The 18,678-nt window shown below is 55.3% G+C and overlaps 2 protein-coding genes across 13 annotated transcripts; one reads left to right on the top strand and one right to left on the bottom strand.

Annotated features, from left to right (window-relative positions):
• Nucleotides 1-288: 288 nt before the first annotated feature.
• tm2d1 (TM2 domain containing 1) lies at nt 289-2,205 on the bottom strand. The gene is made up of 6 exons (XM_061824776.1): nt 1,913-2,205; nt 1,473-1,546; nt 1,291-1,399; nt 1,117-1,208; nt 965-1,038; nt 289-516 (listed from the first exon to the last, which is right to left on the bottom strand). The coding sequence occupies exons 1-6, from the start codon at nt 2,203-2,205 to the stop codon at nt 406-408; spliced, it is 753 nt and encodes a 250-aa protein (XP_061680760.1). The 3' UTR covers nt 289-405.
• A 50-nt stretch (nt 2,206-2,255) lies between these two features.
• LOC133503283 (inaD-like protein) lies at nt 2,256-18,477 on the top strand. 12 transcript variants are annotated; one of them, XM_061824746.1, is made up of 32 exons: nt 2,256-2,315; nt 3,203-3,475; nt 4,572-4,721; nt 4,835-4,971; nt 5,339-5,513; nt 5,633-5,761; nt 5,835-6,050; nt 6,202-6,304; nt 6,536-6,624; nt 7,263-7,410; nt 7,637-7,720; nt 8,550-8,611; nt 9,437-9,493; nt 9,558-9,692; nt 10,088-10,104; nt 10,180-10,243; nt 10,760-10,840; nt 11,240-11,452; nt 12,619-12,828; nt 13,694-13,879; nt 13,995-14,025; nt 14,097-14,127; nt 14,211-14,279; nt 14,586-14,657; nt 14,731-14,908; nt 14,981-15,115; nt 15,202-15,271; nt 17,136-17,335; nt 17,390-17,481; nt 17,549-17,678; nt 17,753-17,818; nt 18,027-18,477. In XM_061824746.1, the coding sequence occupies exons 2-32, from the start codon at nt 3,212-3,214 to the stop codon at nt 18,054-18,056; spliced, it is 3,624 nt and encodes a 1,207-aa protein (XP_061680730.1). In that variant the 5' UTR covers nt 2,256-2,315; nt 3,203-3,211; the 3' UTR covers nt 18,057-18,477. The 12 variants fall into 12 exon arrangements, 10 of the variants coding, with proteins under 10 accessions (XP_061680730.1, XP_061680722.1, XP_061680728.1 ...); XM_061824738.1 differs by having other exon boundaries at nt 10,088-10,243; XM_061824744.1 differs by having other exon boundaries at nt 10,088-10,243; nt 15,005-15,115.
• The last annotated feature ends 201 nt before the right edge of the window (nt 18,478-18,678 follow it).

Genomic DNA, 18,678 nt, shown 5'->3' on the forward strand with positions numbered 1-18,678 from the left:
ATTCGATGATGAGAGGAAATGTCTTCATTTGACCCATTTTTATTGACCATACAGTCAAATAACTGAACATTTTAAGAGTAAAATAATTCACTCATTTTATTTACAATAAGTATAACAATTAAATTAAACATAACTACAAATAAGTCAAAAGCAGAGAGATTTGTACAAACTTTTTGGGGTCTAAATGTGAATGAACAAGTGTTGGAAAAAGAAATCATGCAAGAAATATTTGCAGCCTCTTGGGGGGGCCATCCCCCCCCCCCCCCAAAAAAAGGCTTTCAGCTCTCGCAGCTTCAACAACGACAATTTATTCCTTAAAAATTCAAAAACTCAGGGGCTGCGAAGAAAGAGTGAACGCCGACTTTTGCGGGTGCGGCGCTCCCACCGACCAATGACGGCTTCCCGTCAAGGCGAGAGGTGCGGCTTCCTGTACGTGCGCTCGGTGACGCTCAGGCGGTGGAGGCGGGCGCCGTAGTAGTCCACGATGTAGTCGGAGCCGTCCGACGGGCCCACCATCTGGAAAAAGGCCCGTCAGTTAGCGCCTGGCTAAGGTTGCGCCGATGCTAACCTCGCAGCCGCGTACGCGGAAATGAAAGCAACTTTGTTCTACACGAAGCTGGAGAAACATCCCACCTCTGCTCCACGCGGAGGAGAAAGAATATCGCGCGAGGCGGCCAATTCTCCAATCAGATGGCATATTTGAGGACGCGCCCCTCCCGCACACAAAATGGAAATTTCGATTCCTAGTAGGCGAAGCGCAAGCGCTTGGGGTCGGCACACGTTTGCATTCTCCGTTTTCTGGAGGTGGGGGCCACCAAAACGGTCAGCTGACCGGAGTCGCTCGGCCCGCAATTTCGCCTGGGGGGGGTCGTCTACGCGTCAGAGCCGTCTCTATTTGGTGACGGCGGTCGACCCGTATTTCGCCGATTTTGAGGGCAAAACGGAAGTGGCGCCCTCCACTGACCTGCACGGCGATGAGGACGAAGTCCACCAGCGTTCCGACGCCGCAGAAGCCCACCGTGCAGAACTTCAGCACGCCTGTCGGGGGAAAAAAAAGACACAAAAAAGCGACGGTGGCGGCCGCGTCCGCCAAAAGCTTCCTCCCGCCTCACGTACCCAGCGCGGGATATCCCAGGTAGAAGCGGTCGGCGCCCAGCCAGCCCAGGAAGAGCGACAGCGCCACGGCAACCTTGTACGAGTACGCGCTCCTGAAACGTTACAAAACAAAAGCAAAAAAAAAAAATCGGCGCTTGCGGTGCAGGCCGAGCGCCGCGCCGGCCGTGTACTCACACGTTCCTGCAGGGGACGCTCCTACGAAAGCCCACCTCCTCCCCGCTGAAGCGAAATTCCGTCCCGTTGGAGAGTCGACACGTGACGTTTGGAGCAGGAAGACAGTCCACTGCGCACAAAAACACGCGTGACGTGGGTGGTCTCCATGGTGACAAGCTCGCGAGTAAATATGCACCACCGACCCCAAGCGATGGCATCCTGGCAGTTTTCCGGCTCCTGGGTGCCATCGTCGATCTCGGGCTCCTTACACAAATACGTCTTTCGCCGTCAAGGAGTCAACAAAACGACTATTTCTTTTTAAGGACGCATCCTTGCCACCGGACGGAAATACATAAAGAGGGCGCGATTGTTTTTCAACGCTTTTGAATTGTAACATAAAGCAATTGCGTCTGGGCGTTGACGGCACGCCGACAGCGAGTCAATCGATCCAAATGAAGGAGCCGTTTCAACCGAATCGAAGAAATTGGCGTCATCTCCGACGCCTTCCGTTCAAAACCTTTTCCGAGCGCTTCATTCCGTTCGTTGGCTTTGGCGGATGCTATGCAGCTAGCAGCTAGCATGAGCTCGGATCGGTCGGCCGGGTCAAGCGAAGGGAAGCGAAGCGAAGGGAAGCGAAGGATATTGTCCCGGTCGGAGGTTGTGGCAGCTGTCCGCCGCCGCTTCCTCCGCCGCCCAAACCCTCCGACGACACAAGAAAAACAAGAACATTGTCCAGGAGCCGCAGCGCAAGCAAAGCAGCCGCGCCATGGCCGCTTCAGTGACGACACGAAGCGCCGCCTTCTGGGCTTGACTGGGAGGAAAATGGGAAAAAAAAAAAAAAGAAAACACGAAGAACCGACTTCCTCCTCCACGCCCGCCCAGGATTTCCAAACACCTGTTGCGGTACGCTTCGGAGATTTGGAAGGAACTTTGCATCCCGGCTCGAAAAGAAAGAAAGAAGAGCTGGTGGCGTTTATTCTGACAGCAAGCGAACGCGGCATTAAAGTGACCCCCCCCCCCCCCCCACCAACCAACCAACCAACCAAGTAAGTAAGTAGCGAACGCGGCATTAAAGTGACCCCCCCCCCCCCCCAACCAACCAAGTAAGTAAGTAAGTTTTCCAAATGTCGGACCGGACATCTTTTCTTGTCGCTCTTCGCTCCTGCCGAGTGGCTTTTCCTCCCGGACGAGACGCGCGCGACCTTTTCCGTTGATCGGTCATTAGCACGCTAGCGGCTAGCAGCTCGCTCGACGACGAAAACTTTCCCGACGGCTTTTCCCACTTGAACCTTTTGTTTTGCTTGGTGGTCGTGGCCCCGCCCATTCCAAAAGACATTCGATCGAACTTGATTTTGCGGCGGTCGCCGACGTTTACTCAGGTCGACCAAATTCCCAACTTTGGCTTCCGCGTGTCAGCCCGAACGGGACGATCATATCAATGAGGCGTCTGCTCATACTGCGCTCGACTCTTCTCCAATAAGGGCGACGGCAAAAAAAAAAAAAAAAAAAAAAAGATCCTGTTTCATCAACTATGATGGAAGAACAAAAACAAACGAGAAACACAAAAAGGGGGACTTGAAAAGAAAAAGTCAGAAATGCGGACCGACGCCATCTTGTGTGTCATAGAGGTCAAAGGACACGGGTTTCCGATTGGTGACGCCTATCCGCGGTCGCTGTTATGACGTCAGACTGATCACGTGACCTAAATTCTGAGCAGAATTTCCGTCGCCCGTCCCTGACCTTCGTCCTGTAGCGATTTCCGAATGATTTCCGTCTTCTTCTTCCGCTCGATCTTCTGCCAGCCCAGCTGCAAAGTCACAAATTCAGGGGCGGGATTATGGAAAGGTCACCCAAGGAGGGCTCGTTGTCAAGGAATCGTACGCGCGCTTTCCGACCATCTCGGTCCTCATCACGTCGCCGCTTTGTTTTCCAGCGAAACGCGATGTTGTACGACGCCGCCGCGGCGGGTGACCTTCGGCCGCCGGACGCCTCCGCGGCTCGCGCGCTCCTCCCCGCGCCCGCGACGTCGCCCGACGAGCGCCGGCGGGCGGTGGCGGCGTTGGAGCGGCTGCGGGCCAAGCTGGCCGAGAAAGAGGAGTGGCGGCGGCACGGCGAGCGCGTGGCGGCGCTCAAGGACACGCTGGACAGTCCGCTCTTTGCGCACGTCCTCGCGCTGCAGCGGGCCGTGGCGCAGCTCAGGAAGCAGGTAATGCGCTCGCTCGCACGGAGATCGTGGCTATGCGGGTTTGGCACCGACTGTGGCTTTGTATGCGCCTGGGAGACGGCGTGAATGTGTGGATGAGAGACAATCGGGGGGGGGGGGGGCTGCGAGTGGTGAATGCGTGTTGGCCAAAGAGAGCCAGTTATCTACCGTGCCTGTGATTCTCATTGTCTGTCTATATGAGTTGCCGCACCACTTGTTTTCAAATAGCTATTCTCTCAAGTCGTGCGACTGCGACGCTGTTGCGAAAGTGACTTTGAATTTGTCCCACGCGTACGCTTGTATCGCACGTCCTCTTTGGCGGAGCTGCGCCACTCTGTGCCGCACAATGGCTGCCATCGGAAGCGTGCTCTTATCTCAAGGCCCCGCCGTGTCACGTCAATACGCTAGGTGAGATTTACACGCAGTAAGTTTCAGACTTGGGAAATGAGCAAATGAGGTCCGAGTAGAATTCACCGTTCCAAAATGGAACTCTTTCATCTTAGCTCTTTACTTTTCTTTGTCAATACGCCGCTGACGACATTTCCTTTCCCCGTTGGTGGCACGCCAAACCCGAAAGGGGTTTTTGAAAATGACACGTTAAAACAAAATTAGGACTTTTGTTCATGACGCGCAAAGAAAAAAAAAAAAAATCCCGTGATGGAATTATCATAACAGTAAAGCATGCAATAGTTGAGACATTTTGACCAATTTCTCGACATTCATTCATATCTGTGCCTCATCACAGCACCCTCTGGTGTATTGCAACAACATGGCGAGGCTCTCTCTGGCGCCGTTAACCCAAAAAGATGCAAATTGAGCAAAAGGCCAAGAATGCAATCGTTCGGCCTCACCTGCGACGCCTAACGGCAGAGATATTTTGGCATGAAAATTTTGTTGGTTAGGAGGACGACCTTCTGCCTTCTGCTGGACGGCGACACTCAACAATTCAAACTCACTGATTTTTTTTTTTTTTTTTTTTTTTTCCAAAGAAAATTCAGTCCGGATGTTGTTGAAATGAGCTGCGTATCTCTTCTCTTCCCCCCCCCCCCCCGCCCCCGCATCGCCAAACTCTTCTTCTTCTTCTTCTCATCATTTCCAGTTGAGTACGTCTGCGACGACGACGACGACGGCGGCGGAGGCAGCGGAACGCAGCGGCGACGTGACGTTTTCCGCTAACGGCGACCCGACGCTGAGCTCGGCCCCGCCCTCGCCCGAGCGCCTCCGGCGTTGGATCGCAGCGGCTGCCGCGGTGAGTGCGATGCGAACCTCTGGCCTGGTTTGGGGGTTGTGCGCTGTTGCCTTCATGTGCGTATTTTTGCGTATGTTGGTGTGATTGCGTGCGGATTCGGGCTCCGACGTCAGGGTCGCCCCACGGTGCCCGTGCGCCTGACTCGGCCCCAGTCGGGCGGTCTGGGCTTCAGCGTGGTCGGCCTTCATCCGGGAAGCGGCGCTCACGAGGTCTTCATCAAACACATCCAGCCCGGAGGCGTGGCTCACAGGTGACGCTCGCCGGCCAATCGGGTGGGGCCCTCTGCTCGAACGGGGACGTCGGGCTCATTGGACATTATCCAAATGTGTACTGTATGCATTCATAAAGCTGTCGACTCTGACTTATCTTCACAGTTGCCAATATTGTTGTTCCATAAAATGAAGTCCACGAAATCATCCGCTTGCGCCGCTTATTTTTAAATGGTGTGAGATTTGTCACTTCACGCTACCATATTTTGGGGGCCTCCCTCTTGTGTATTTTCTTTAATCGTACGGTGGGGGTGAATCTCTCCCCGTGCCCCAGATTTGGCCATATCATGGCTATATAATTTTTAGTCATAGATTTATGGGGTTTCATTTTTTTTTTTCCATTGTCAGGGATGGGAATCTGCGGACACGGGATCAGATCCTGGTGATAAACGGGCGCCCCCTGGAGGAGGGCACCAGTCGGCGTCAGGCGCTCTCTTTGCTGCAGCAGCCCGGCGCCACGGCGGACTTGGTGGTCGCCAGGGACCGCCCGCCCGGGGAAGCGCCCGTCGAAGACGACGCGGCGGTAAATTTGATTTTGCCACTTGGCCAGTTTTTACCGATTTGAAATCGGTCAGCGGGTGTGATCCGAAGCCGTCTCGAGAGTTGCGGCGTGCGCTCAAACGTGTCGTCACCCCATCCAAGGCGACGTTGGCCCACGCGGAGGAGATCCAGCTCGCCAACGACGGCTCGGGTTTGGGCTTCGGCATCGTGGGCGACAAGACGGCCGGCGTCGTGGTCCGCACGCTCGTCAGGGGCGGCGTCGCCGACAGGGTACGCCGGCGGCGAGCGGACGCGCCTTTCCTCTTGCGGCCTCGCGCCCCTCCTCACGCTGCGGTCCAATCAGGACGGGCGCCTCCGCACGGGCGACCGCATCCTTCGTATCGGGGACACGCCCACTGACGGACTCGGCAGCGACGAGGTGGTGGAGGTGCTGCGGGGGTGCGGGGGTCACGTGACCATGCTGGTCGCCAGGGACGCGTGCGGTCCGAGGTCGCCAGCCCCTCCCCCGCCGGATTCCGCCCCCGTGTCGGCGCTGCCCCGGCGTCCGCCCAGTAAGATGGTGAGCAGACATGACTTCCTACTTGCGGTTTCCTGGCTTTGACTTCTTGGTGCCAGCTTCCTTGTCGCTAGCGCTGCTTCCTGCTTCCTGCTTCCTTTTTATCCACTTCCTTCTCTCTACTTCCTGCTTCCTTCTTCTGTTCTTGTTTCAGCCCAACCTGGACGGCTACGAGATCCACGAGGTTCCGCTCGCCAAGAAAGATGGCGAAAGCCTCGGAATCTCAATTGTCGGACACAACCCCCTGAGCAGTCAAGGTCGACGCCGCCTCCTTTCTTGCCTCCACCTCCCTCGCCCCCCCCCCACCCCCACCCCCTTCTAAAAACATTTGCCACGATAAAACACCCTATAGAAGTTCTGCAGGAAAGAAAGATATTCTTGTGGTCCATTTTTTTGTTCTTTTCCTCCTCATTCTTTTCTTTCTTCAGCAAAGTGTGGGATTTTCGGTGCTAGCGTTGCTAACATTAGCGTTGTCGTCCCCCTCGCAGATGCGGTGGGCGTGTTCATCAAGCACGTGGTCCCGGGCAGCGCCGCCCATCACAGCGGTAACATCAGAGTTCAAGACCGACTCATAGCCGTAAGAAGGGGCTACTTTTGGCAAAATGGAACTCCTCAACTCACTTCACTGTCGGCGCTTGGCATCGAGATGGTGCCAAAGTCCAGTAAAATTCCGTTTTAGTGAAGGGGGAGTCGGGAATGGATGAACGAGTCCAAATGGAGAATCGGTCGCTCACTTGCGACTTCAGAATCGCGATACTGTGCTGCCCCGGCATGCGTTTAGTTGATCTCAAATGATTTTTCTCCGTTGAAATGGCAGAAACGCCAACGCTTTGCGTGAGGGAAATTGCTCTCAGCAGTACTGAACGACATAAAAGTCACAGTCCTGCCGTTTCTTCTTCGCAAAGGTGGTAAACACCAGGACAAAACTCATGTACATAACGTTTTGTCCGTGTGTTCATTTTATTGCTGTTGGTCAAAGAAACTTTTGCCCTTCAGTCGCAAGAAAGCCAATACGAAGTGGATGTTATGAAGTGTGCCACCGCCACTTAGAGGTGGGGGTCTGAAGCGCAGTCGTCCCGCAAGTAGGTGCTCATATCTCGACACCCCCAAAATGGGATAACTGGGAAATCGTGGCGTTTGCCGTCGTCGACAAAAATGTCCGAGTCGCTACGCCGGACACCGCGGTGACGCCGCCTCTGTCTTGTCGTCGTTCAGCTGGACGGCGTCAGCCTGCACGGTCTGAGCAACCGGGAAGTCGTCGACGCGACGAAGCGGACGGGACGCACCGTCGTCCTCACGCTCGTCCGCAAGAAGAACCCCCCCGCGGAACGCTCCCTGGACACGAGCGCTACCCGGCACGAGTGTAGGGCTGTGTGTCGCTTACTTCTTTGGAATGTATTTCCGGTGACGTGTGGAGTTCTGGTGCTGTTCCGGGGGCGGAAAAAAAAGCTACCCGGGGGGGAGGGGGGCCTAGACGGCCAGCAAAAGCTAATATTGGGCCACGTCTCCTTTTGTCCCCGTTTGCACACCGCAGCCCGTTTTGTCTGTCTTTGCTCATTTTTTTATGTGTGTGCGTGCATTTGTGCCAGTGAGTTCTTCTCAGGGGACACTGCGGAGGTCACCGGAGTTCAAGGGTCACTCTGTGGATTTGGACACACACGACACAAGCGACGGTGAGCGCGCGCACACACATTGTGTACTGGGCATCTGTTTTCATCGATGTGATTATAATTCCCCCCCCCCCCCCAAAAAAAAAAAGGCACAAGATGGCAGCAGAGCAATGCTTTTTTTTTTTTTTTTCAAATGAAACCCCTCAAGCCACTTCAACACAGTATCCTGTCATCAAGCTCGTTTGTTTGGCTGATCGCGCTTGTAACTCAAGTTTTGAACTGCGAGGTAGACGAGCCAGCGTGCTGCCATCTTTCAAACAATTGAATCTGATCAATCATAATTTCAAGGGGGGTGACACTCTTATCACCGCCCCAAATATATGTCGCGAAATTTAGCGGGCGTCCGTTCGTCCTTGCAGACGTTGTGGCCTACTCCCGCCTTTGCTCTGAATGCCTCAAATTTCAAATCTCTGACGACGACTTTTGGCCTTGCTCTTAACAAATCAGATCTTTACGCATAGCAGAGCAAAGTGGCACAAAAACTGGCAAATTTCAAATGTTCCTACGTGTACATATGTTGTCTAAGTATTCCCAAGAGTGTAAAAGTTTGTGAGTTGCGGGAGCAAATTCTTGTGTGTGTTTTTGTTTTATCGTGCTAGCGCGCGGCCGACACGGACAAACGAGCGTTTTCATTCTTCTAAACGCCAAACGATTAATGACGGCCGGCCCACGCTTAGCAATGCTAATTTAATCTAAAGCGTGGCGGCCATTTTTTTTTTTAAATTACCTGTAAGCCGCCGGTTTGACGGTCCCGTTTCCGTAGCAACGGCCGCCTCACCTAAGCTAGGGCACTTGACAATGCGCGTGGCTAACATGTCGCGAACGTGCGTAGGTCCTGCCGGGCTTCTGAAGGCCAAGTGGCAGCAAGTTCTGGGTCCCAACTACCAAATCCTGGTGAGTCCCAACAATGATTTTTTTTTTTTTTTTGATGTTCATTTTGTCATTATGTCAAATGGAATCTTTTTGTTTTTCCACGGAAAAATGTCTTCTGCACTTTTGCCCCAGTGGCACCAAACAGTTGTGCAAATGAATGCAATAAGAGCCCCCCCCCCCCCCCTTTAACATGCTGATGTCAAAGTCAAAAGGTAAGCAGAGCTGCATTGTTGGCAGACATTAGCCTAATAGTGTTCGTAGCATTGGCTTGGAATAATGTTTGGACTTGGGGATCCCGGATGGGGGCTCGTTGGTGCGCTCCATCGCCCTTCCTCTTACCCGAGAGGGCTGCGACCCAGACCGTACGCGAGGTCGTCACCGGGGAGCCGTGTGAACCACGTGCCCGAGCCACCTCACCTGCGCCCTCTCGATGCGGAGGAGCAGCATCCGGACTCGGGGCCCCTCCCTCCCTCCCTCCCTCGCTCGCTCGTTCTCTAAGGGGGAGCTTGTGTCTTGTTCTTTGGCTCGGCGTCTTTGCCGCACGTTGATATTCTGTCCATCTGGGGTGGGCTGAAAAAAGCTCGGGAGCCGCCGCCACAGAGGTAAGCGCCGAGGACCGAGCGGAGTCCAACCCGACAGGATTGTTTAGCAGTGCCGGAGCCCAAACGACCTAGTGGGAAGTTCTGGTCGCACTCCTCCTTGCCAGAGAGGCGACATCGCGGGTCCCTCGCCCCGACTTTCGACACCGGGCGGGGATGGGGCAGCCGACGGGGTCACTATTGGGCGGCTTGGTGATGAAACGCCGCCCGCGATCCAATCTCTGTGACGGGTCGCCGTGTCTTTCAGGTGATCAGGTTGCATCCTGTGACGGAAGACGAGGCCCATCTGCGGCGGTCCTCCAAGGTGACGGACGCGCATGGCGTGACTTCCTCCTCTGGCTCGCGTGACGGCTCGCCTTTGTGTGCAGCTCCTTCCCGTCCACACGCGTCGTCTGGGCGTCGAGTTGGACTCCTTCGACGGCCACCACTACGTCTCCTCCGTGGTGCCCGGAGGCCCCGCGGACACAAACGGCGTCCTGAGACCGGAGGACGAGCTGCTCGAGGTGAACGCAAAACTGCACGGCGGCCAGACCAGACCAAAACCCGATCGGGCAGGCAGCAACGGACCTTTGTTCCGTGAGGGCCGACGGTCATTCCTTGCTAAATTGCATTTGGCTTTTTTTGCACCTGCACTACTGCTTCGCATCCTTTTTTTGTTTGTTTTTTTTTTTTTTTCTCCTCCGCGTCGGACGATTTTGTTTGCGATGATTTTTCTACACGGACTGTTTACTCCAGAATGTTGTGGCAGCAAAGCGTGTGGATGCACTTAATAATTGAAGAAGTAAAAGTCCGCAGAGCACATTGCGAGCGAAGATTTCGCCGGAGCCGAGTGCATCCGTGACAGGTTGTTAGGATAGAAGAACGACGGAAAGGGCAACAAAGTGTGCCAATGTTGCAGGTGAACGACGTGCAGCTGTACGGGAGGTCTCGTCGGGAGGTGGTCTCCTTCCTCAAAGACGTGCCCCCGCCTTTCACGCTGGTCTGCTGCAGGCAACCGACGTCCGACTCGGAAGCGGAAGGAGAACGCGAAGGACCAGAATGCAGCGTGGACGACGTACGTGGCGTGTGATTATTCAAATGCTCCAAAACATAAATTGCTGTTTTGTTTCTTTATGTTGGCGCTGTTGAGATATGGCCGGGCTGAAAGATCCATGATTTGATTGAGCGGGCGGAGCTAAAACCGAGCCCCCGCTATATAAACGCCAATCGCCCTTTTTCTGTCACGTGGTGGCCACGGGGCAAATTTCCTTTGCCCTCCTTCAAAATGGACGCACTTACTGTAGCCATCAAACTATGCCCACAACTGGGGGGGGGGGGGGGGCACTCCTCACATTGTGTTGCAAGGCAGCAGCAGCCAACCGCGGATGACCTGCCACTACGCAACTACGTTGTAATGTTGGGGTCACGTGCGGTGCTAGCAACGTTTTTTTCCGTCGGAAGGAAGACCGAAGCAAGTGGTGGGGGGGGGGGGGGCGCCACACGATCAATTCAAATCGCAAGAGATTTTTTATTTGAATATTTCAAAAAAGCTGTAAAAACTATGATTGTGTTTGTGTCATCTGCTTGTCAGTTGGAGATGAAGTTAGCGTCTGCGCTTTGCAGTCGAGCCAACGAGACGCCCCAGGAAGCTGAGCAACGGGACGCGGAGCAGGTCTGGTCCGGTCCGGTCCGGTCTGGTCTTCTTCTCTTCAATCTCCTCCGTCCTCCTCCTTTGAACCTCGCAGTTTTTTGATTGGTCCAAATTGGACTGAAAGCTAGCAGCTAATGTCAAAGGCACGTTGCACTTTGGATTGTTTTATCCAGAATCGTGTAAAAACACACAAGGCAGTCGGTGCCGTCCCGGTACGACATTTCTGTTTTTCGGAACTCTTCCTTACAAGAGTCGTGCAAGATGTCAAGTCTTCTTCATTTGGAACAGCTCGGAGATGCGCGTGTGTCACCGTCCCAGGTTGTGTTGAGCTTGTCCGGGGTGCCTTGACCCGTTTGCGGTTCCCGGTCTTGACAAATGTGCAAAGGGAGCAGTTGAAAGCGACCAATCGTGCGTGATTAGCAGGTGGACGTATGGAAAGATGGAACGTGCGATGCGCCGTCGTCGTCGTCGTCGTCGTCATCATCGGAGGAGGAGGAGGAGGAGGAGGCCCAAGATGGCGTCGGCCGTGAGGAAGACGACGGCGACCTTCCTCTGTGGTCTTCTGAGGTGGACGTGTTGGAGCTGCACAAGGAGCCTGGCCAAGGCCTGGGCTTCAGCATCCTCGACTACCAGGTAACTTGCTACAACATGGCCGTTTCTCCGCTTGCAATCGACCCCCCCCCCACCCCACCCCCATGCACATTCTTAGCGCTTTGTCTTTAGGCGCCGTTTCACCTTCAGACCTCGTCTCTCTTCTCTCACCCCCCCCCCCCCCACACACACTCCCCCAACTGAGGGGGTGGAGTCCCGGGTGGTCTTCGTGCAAGACCCGCCTGAGGGCGGGCGGGGGTCTTCCCAATCCGGAGACGACGTCTTCCTTCTCGCGTGCGTCCTCCGTTTGCGTCGCATCCGTGTACAGTTGACGTTCGATTGAATTCTTTACTTTGAACATCTGTTGATCAGTGATGATGAAGAATCAAATCAAAGACGAGCAAAAAGTCCAACTTATTCACTCTGACGGCATAAATCTTATCGCTAGCAGAACGATCCGACAGTCACGTTATAAGGAGGTACAGCGTCCTACATACGTGAATCCAAAATGTAGGTCTGGTCTTATATTTCTCAACGTATTTTGGACAAGCGCACGTCCCCGAAGATGTACGTACGTTGCAGATGTGTACTTGATTTCTGGATGCGCGCAGCCGAAAAGCTCGAAGAAAAAGAAGTGCACTTGAGGTCCAAAGAACGTGCGCAAACAAGTCGTGCGTGGGAACGTCAGCGTTTGAATAGTTTGCCGTGCTAAAGGTCTCGCGGCGAGTTGGCGTTCCCAAAATGAGAAGCGGCGCCAGTAGGCGGAGCGTCGTCACCTGGAGCCGTCTTGCCGGATCCGAAAATACCAAAGTTGGCACGACGAGCCGGGCTGAGCCGGGCTGAGCCGGGCTGCGTTGCCCTGGCTACGCCACCGGGGAGCGCTCCGGGAGATGCTGCGTACGTGTGTGTGTGTAAAAGCAGCCCCCCCCCCCCCCCACCCCCCATTCGCTGTTCAACTTCAACTGAGTTTCGGCTCTTTGACCTTCCCCAAAAGTTTGGGCGCTCGCGTAACTTCTGCTTGGCGGTGAACTTGCGACTGCCCGCTAGCCGACACCATCGCGGCCTGCGTGCTTTCATACACGCGCAACGACTCATTCAAAAGTTTAAAAAAAAAAATAAATTCAATTCTTTCTAATCCCCCCCCCCACAACAAAATTAGTCCCGGCGCAGTAGAACACCTTCCCCCTTTTTTTCCCATGTCGTTGCAGGACCCGCTGGACCCGTCGGGCTGCGCCGTGGTGATCCGCTCGCTGGTGGCGGGCGGCGCGGCCGAGCGCGGCGGCGGCCCGTTGCCCGGCGACCGACTGGTCTCGGTGGACGGCGTCCGGCTGGAGCGCGGCGGCCTGCGGCGGGCCGTCGACATCCTGAAGGGGGCGCCGCCCGGCGCGGTGAGGCTCGGCGTACGCAAGCTGCTGGGGGTGAGCGGGGGGTGGGAGGGGACGACTCGCCCGCCCGCCCGCCCGCCGTCTTCCTCCTTTGCACTTCTTCATCCTAGCTGTCTTTTTTTTCCTTCTTTGTTCTTTTTCTTTTGTGGCCTTTTTGACTTTTTTGCTTCCCGTCGTCGTCCGTTCGGCTCGCCAGGATGGTTGGGTGAAGGCTCAATAAATGAACTGTATAAATCCTCCCCGCCCCGCCCGCCTTGGCGTCTTTCACCTTCTGTCAACCCCCCCCCCCCCCCCATCCCCGCCTCTATTTTCATCCTCCTTTTCATCCCTCCTTCCTCCTCGTCCCGGTGCGACACGAGCAAGTCGCTGAGTCGGCGAAATGTCGGGACGAGGCAAAGCGTTCCGTCAGCGTGGGGGGGGTCCCAGACGCTCGGTGACTACCGCAGCATTATGTCACCGCAGGAAGTAGTTGTGCGACGTCACTTCCTGTTTTGTTTCACTCGCCGAACGTACAACAATGGATTTCGTCTTCTCCGGCCGGACGTTCTCGAGTGTCGTGAAAAGAGCCGAAGATGACGACGCTTTGGCAATTTCCGTGCAAAAATCGTGACGTACGACGTCGAGCAACCGGCAAAGCGGCGCAAATGAAAGGAAGCGGCCTCGTGATTTCTTTTATTTTTTTTCTAGGCGGCTATTGAGAGAAATTTTGTTCTGACTGTTTTCTATTGACATTGTGCGAGGCCTTCCCACAAATGAATATCGCGCCAAGTAGCCGTCCGTCCCTCCCCAAAGGTAGCCGAGCCCCGACCTAAAGAACGGCGGTGGCGAGACCGCCTGCCGTGGCGCCCCGCCAAAGCCCGCTCGTTAACGTGCGCCGCCGACTGTGACCTCCTTGCAGGGTTCCGCCTACGACCTTGGCCAAGGGCAACCGGAGGAAGACGAGGAGGAGGAGCTCATCCTGGACGCCGGCCCGCCGCCGCATTCTGACCCCGCTTGGCCGGAGGAGGGCCCGGAGATGGCGGTGGACGACGAAAAGCAGCAGCAGCCGGCGGCGTCCTCGGCGGGATCCGGAGCCGTCCGGGAGGCGAGTGACGCGATCCCGCTCGCGTTTCCGTCGTTTTTCCCTGAATCGGCTGAGGGCGCTCGACAAAATGGACGAATGACGGCTTGAAATAATCCACTTCCTGTTTCCCTTTCAGACTGGCCCAGGAGACGCAGGCCCACTTCCTGGTGACCCCCTTGACCTTTCTTTCACTTTCACAATCGAAATATACTTTGTAAAAACTTGCATATGCGTGCAGATGACATGGAGGCGGAGTCCCGAGTCACACGGTGAGTCGTCCTCTTCCTCTGCCGGACTCGTCTCTCATTTGGCGTCAAGAGCCAAACAGGAAGTTGTTGTCGTTGCGCCGCAGGTCCGTCAGCTCGCTTGACACGGAGAAGCGGAGCGGAAGAGGACCCTCCGCCGCCGGAAGGGGGCACCGGTGACCCTCCGCCGCCGTCATTGGTCTCATCGTTTCTGTACTCGGATATCGCTCGTGCAAAACTCCAAATTCAGCCGGGGGGGGGGGGGGGCGCCATTGGTGTCATCGGACCCCCATAACACCCCTAAAAAAAAAAAAAAACCCAAAAGATTTGATTGGAATCCCAAATTTTGGTTCCGCGTGAACATTTAGCAAATTGTTCCCTTCAGAATCTTCCAGGTGGCGTCATTTGTCGGCAAATCCCAAAGCCGAAGGGGGCGGGGGGCCCGACCCCACGTCTGATGTTTTTGCGCGGCGTGCGTGCAGGGCCCTTCCTGAGCGCGAGGACGGCGAGGGCCAGGAAACTCCTCCCTTCAGTCACTGGGGGCCCCCCCGCAGGTAAAAGCGTCCTCCCTCCCCTTCGCCGCCGACCTCCGGAGCCTCTCAACGCGGGCTGTGCCGTGGCGCCCAGGGTGGAGGTGCGCCCCGAGGCGGGTCGGCCTCTGGGCCTGAGCATCGTGGGGGGGCACCGCGTCATCAAGCGGCTGAGGAACGGGGAGGAGCTGAAGGGGATCTTCATCAAGCAGGTGGCGGACGGAAGTCCCGCGGCCAGGACCGGGGCCCTCAAGACCGGGGACAAGATCCTCCGGGTAGGCCCCCGAAACTTCCCAGAAACTTCCTAGCGCCGACGTGACGTATCCGGCGACCTCGTAACCCTTCAGTATAATCGCGGAACGTCCGGGCAGGTGTCGGGCGTGGATCTCGGCGCCGCCAGTCACCAAGAAGCGGTCGACGCCATCAAGTCCGCCGGCAGTCCGGTCGTCTTCGTGGTCCAGAGTCTGAGCGCTCACCCACGAGTGCGTATGCGCGTCGCTGGATGAAGTCCAGTCGGTTCCGGCGTCCCTCGTCAAAAGTCAACTTTGAACTTTGTGTGTGCGCGCAGATGCCGAGAATGGCCCCGCCCCCTTACAGGCCTCCCGGCCAATCGGAGCAGGAGCCGACGCGGGTCCGAGGTCCGTCAATTTCCAAATGATGTCCAGCGCTTTCTTTTCTGCGCATACTTTCATATTTTCATACCTTAAATTGGTCGTTTCCCGTCAAACAATTCAATGATTTCATGACGCGTCATTCATTTCATGATCAATAAGCAATGTCAATGAATTGAAACAAGCAATGCAAAATGGGATGATGGATAATAGCACGAGTCATCTTCCGTCTTCCCCCAAATTTCCGACCTTTGAACGATTATTTGGCCCCCGCTTTTATTTCTCCTTTTGCGGGCCTCGTTTGACCACACCCCTCCCCCTGTCCCCGCCCCCTTGACCAAGTGGACCAATCACGTGCTTCTTTGTCTTCCTTTGGTTGGGGGCGGGGCGACTGGTCTTGTCCACTTTGAAGCGACCTTCGCGTTCTCGTTTTTTTGCTCTGCTCTGCTCTGCTCTGAAACGCAAACAATTAGGCCAAAAGCTGACTTATCGAGGGTCCCCCCCCCCCCGCCCACAACAGTTGTGAGGACCGGGGTTTGAATCCCGTCTCCCGAAAGAACCCGCACCCCCGTTGTCCGCCTCCGCGTGCCCTGCGATTGGCCGGCGACAGCTGGGACGCCCGTTTGTAGAAGCTTAATGAATGTTTCCCGATGAACTTTGACCTCCCGTCCGTCCTCGCAAGGCGGCCATTTTTCCGCTTCCTTTCGCCTTGTTTGGAACGCAAATGCAATCAAAAAAAATTTTTTTTTTTTTTTTAAACTGTTTGTCATTTCTCTGTTAAAGGCGCCCCCCCCCCACCCCCCCCCACCCTTTTCAGTCACAAAAGATTTGCATGGAATCTTTCGTTTTTCAAGATTGATTGGGCTCCAATTCCTATTGAAGGTTTTTAGGATTTAGGGCGGATTCGAATGGCCAAAACGGCGTTCGTAAATCGTTGACCGCAGCCCTGGAAAATGGCCGACCGGTTCTCATTCTCAAGCAGCTTCTTGCTCGTGCGCATCTTCGTCTTCTTCTTGTTCTTTGTCCATCTTCTTATTTGTAAGTGCCACAAAGACGAGATTGCTTTCCTAATTTCCGCCTTTCACTTTTCCTAGAGTGCCGTGTAAACGTTTTCGACTTTTGCACGGCACTCAAAGCGTCTTCTTGTCTTTGACAGCCATTTGGGCCTTCCAAATACTCGGAAGTTCCAAAGAAATTAAAAAAAAAAAATCCCTCGTGTTTTCGACACCATTGGCAAACTCAAAAAAGGATTCCGACGGCGAAGTCGGAGCATCAAAAGCTTCGACGTCATCCCGAGAGGGAAGTCGAACGCGCGGCTTTTTGGGACTTTGCCGGCGTCGCCGCCGCGGTGACCTCAACGAGACATTTAAGTTCCGACACTCCTGAGCCATTAAAGCGCTAGCTAAAGACACGGTGGCAAATGATGACATCTTCTTTCATATCAGACTAACTGACACTTGCTTGACAAAACGGCCGACGCGTGACCGATCCCTCCGGTGTTTTGCGGCAAGACGGCGACGTCAAGCGCCAAAGATGATGGCTGACGAGGAACCGCCGCGTCGACACCGCAAATGGACCCGGCCCGCAAACGTCTGACTTGTCGGACGGAGCGAACCCGCCGCAAATGCGCAACGGCGGCCGCGAACGCCGCCCACAAAAGGCCTCAAAGTGACGTCGGCGCCTCGGCGTTGGTGTGCGTTTTCGCTCGTCGCCAAAGGGCCCCCCCGCCAATCATTCAAATGCCGCCGGCGGTAAAAGAAATTGATTTGCAAAAAGAAGCTCGGCGGGCGTGCCTTCAAACTTTCTTGGGAGTTTTCAACAGAACCGCAAAATAATTGCAGCCAATCGCCTTCATTCGAGACCTCAAAATTGCCCGCGTACGTTGGCGCAGAGCGTTGGCGCGATCGCTACGGCGACCTGCGGGGGGAGCTGCTGCGCGTGGAGCTGGACAAGGCGGCGCACGGCGGTCTGGGTCTCGACCTGACCGGAAACAGAGACCGTTCGGCTCTCGGCGTCTTCGTGGCGGGACTGCGGCCGGGGGGCGCGGCCGCCCTGGACGGACGGCTGCGCGTCGGAGACCGCCTGCTCCAGGTGAGACCGCGCCGGCGGATTTGAGACTTTTGACCAACCCTTTACCCGCTGCAGGTTAACGATCGGGTCCTGGACGGGCGGAGCCACCGGAAGGCCTCGGCCCTCGTCAAGAGCTCCGCCTCCAAAGTCGAACTCATCCTGCTCAGGTAACGGGTGACTTTTTACGATTTTGGGCTCCTCCCGTCGATGATCCGCCGTCACCTTCCGCCGCAGGACCCGGGACGGCGTCCGGCAGACGACGTCGCCTCGCGTAACGAGGACCTCGGCGAGATCGCCGTGTCGTGTCCTCCGTCAGGGCGTCTCTTCGGCGGGACGGCCGAGCCCGCCCCAAGAAGACGACTCGGTCAGGCCCTTTTGCGTACTTTTGGGGCACTTGGACTTGCCGGGTTTTGACCCACGCAAATATGAATCTTCAAGTCAGGTGACGTCGCCGACGAGCGCCGGAAGAACCAGGAGGAGGCCGGCGACTCGGCGGACCGGGAGGTAACCGAACACGGGCTCGGAAATCGGGAAAACGCAAAATGTCTGAAAAGGGAAATGCAAATTCTGAATCCATATTCAGAAAGGGTTCTAAAAAAATTAGTTGGATAATCAAAGTCGAGTCCGTTGGAAAGCAAAAGCGAACGCGCGGCCCAGCGGAGGAAGGAAAAATCTCTCCGACCGTAAAGTTGAATTTGTGTGGTGACTCCAGGTCGCGCCAGTCAAAGTGTGGACGGCGTAACCCGCCAGCGAGCGAGTCGTCGCCATCTTGAGGAAACCCGCAGGAAGCGCCACGCTGGAGAAATAGAAATACACACGCACAGATGTACTCACGCGCACATAAACACAAGTTGTCATGCTGTGATTGCACAACACCGGTTGTGACGCGACTGTTAGCCGCGTGCTACGTTAGCACCGTCATCGTTTTTGACAAGCGGCCAAATCACGCTACTGCCTTTCACTCGTGATTACGGCTTGATTTCGCTTTTTAGCACGACAAGCGCGAGAGTCCCCAACTCGGGGTACGCCGTCGTAATGCTAACCCGCTCACCAGCTATAGTAGCTGGCGTCGTTAGCAGCAAGCTAATGTCACTGCTGCTGTTTTTGTCACAAAATCTTTGTGGATTGTTGGATAAAATAAAAAAAATAAAAAAAAAAAAAAAGACATCCGCACGTTTCTTCTTCTTCTTCTTTTCCTCGGGTACGGATCGAGAATCTCGCAGGCATTGTAGGCGGGACGCGCCCCCTCCCAAAATTTCCAGAAGGGAGCACGGAAGGCCACGTTTACAAAAAAAATTCCACTAAGGACGTCGCCTGGCGACGCCTCCATTAGCGGTGGGCTGCCAAAAAAAAAAAAAAAAAAA

Source organism: Syngnathoides biaculeatus, chromosome 7 (genome assembly GCF_019802595.1).
Source record: "Syngnathoides biaculeatus isolate LvHL_M chromosome 7, ASM1980259v1, whole genome shotgun sequence".
Taxonomy (NCBI): Eukaryota; Metazoa; Chordata; class Actinopteri; order Syngnathiformes; family Syngnathidae; genus Syngnathoides; species Syngnathoides biaculeatus.

What these genes read in the sequence shown, in the direction of transcription:
- LOC133503283 (XM_061824738.1), top strand. Translation starts at nt 3,212, where the DNA reads ATGTTGTACGACGCCGCCGCGGCGGGTGACCTTCGGCCGCCGGACGCC. An exon ending in GCCGCCGGAAGGGGGCACCG is followed by an intron (nt 14,280 to 14,585) that starts GTGACCCTCCGC and finishes GCGTGCGTGCAG; the next exon opens with GGCCCTTCCTGAGCGCGAGG. An exon ending in GTCGAACTCATCCTGCTCAG is followed by an intron (nt 17,482 to 17,548) that starts GTAACGGGTGAC and finishes CTTCCGCCGCAG; the next exon opens with GACCCGGGACGGCGTCCGGC.
- tm2d1 (XM_061824776.1), bottom strand. Translation starts at nt 2,205, where the DNA reads ATGCAAAGTTCCTTCCAAATCTCCGAAGCGTACCGCAACAGGTGTTTG. An exon ending in CCAGGATGCCATCGCTTGGG is followed by an intron (nt 1,400 to 1,472) that starts GTCGGTGGTGCA and finishes TTTTGTGCGCAG; the next exon opens with TGGACTGTCTTCCTGCTCCA. An exon ending in AGCGTCCCCTGCAGGAACGT is followed by an intron (nt 1,209 to 1,290) that starts GTGAGTACACGG and finishes GTAACGTTTCAG; the next exon opens with GAGCGCGTACTCGTACAAGG.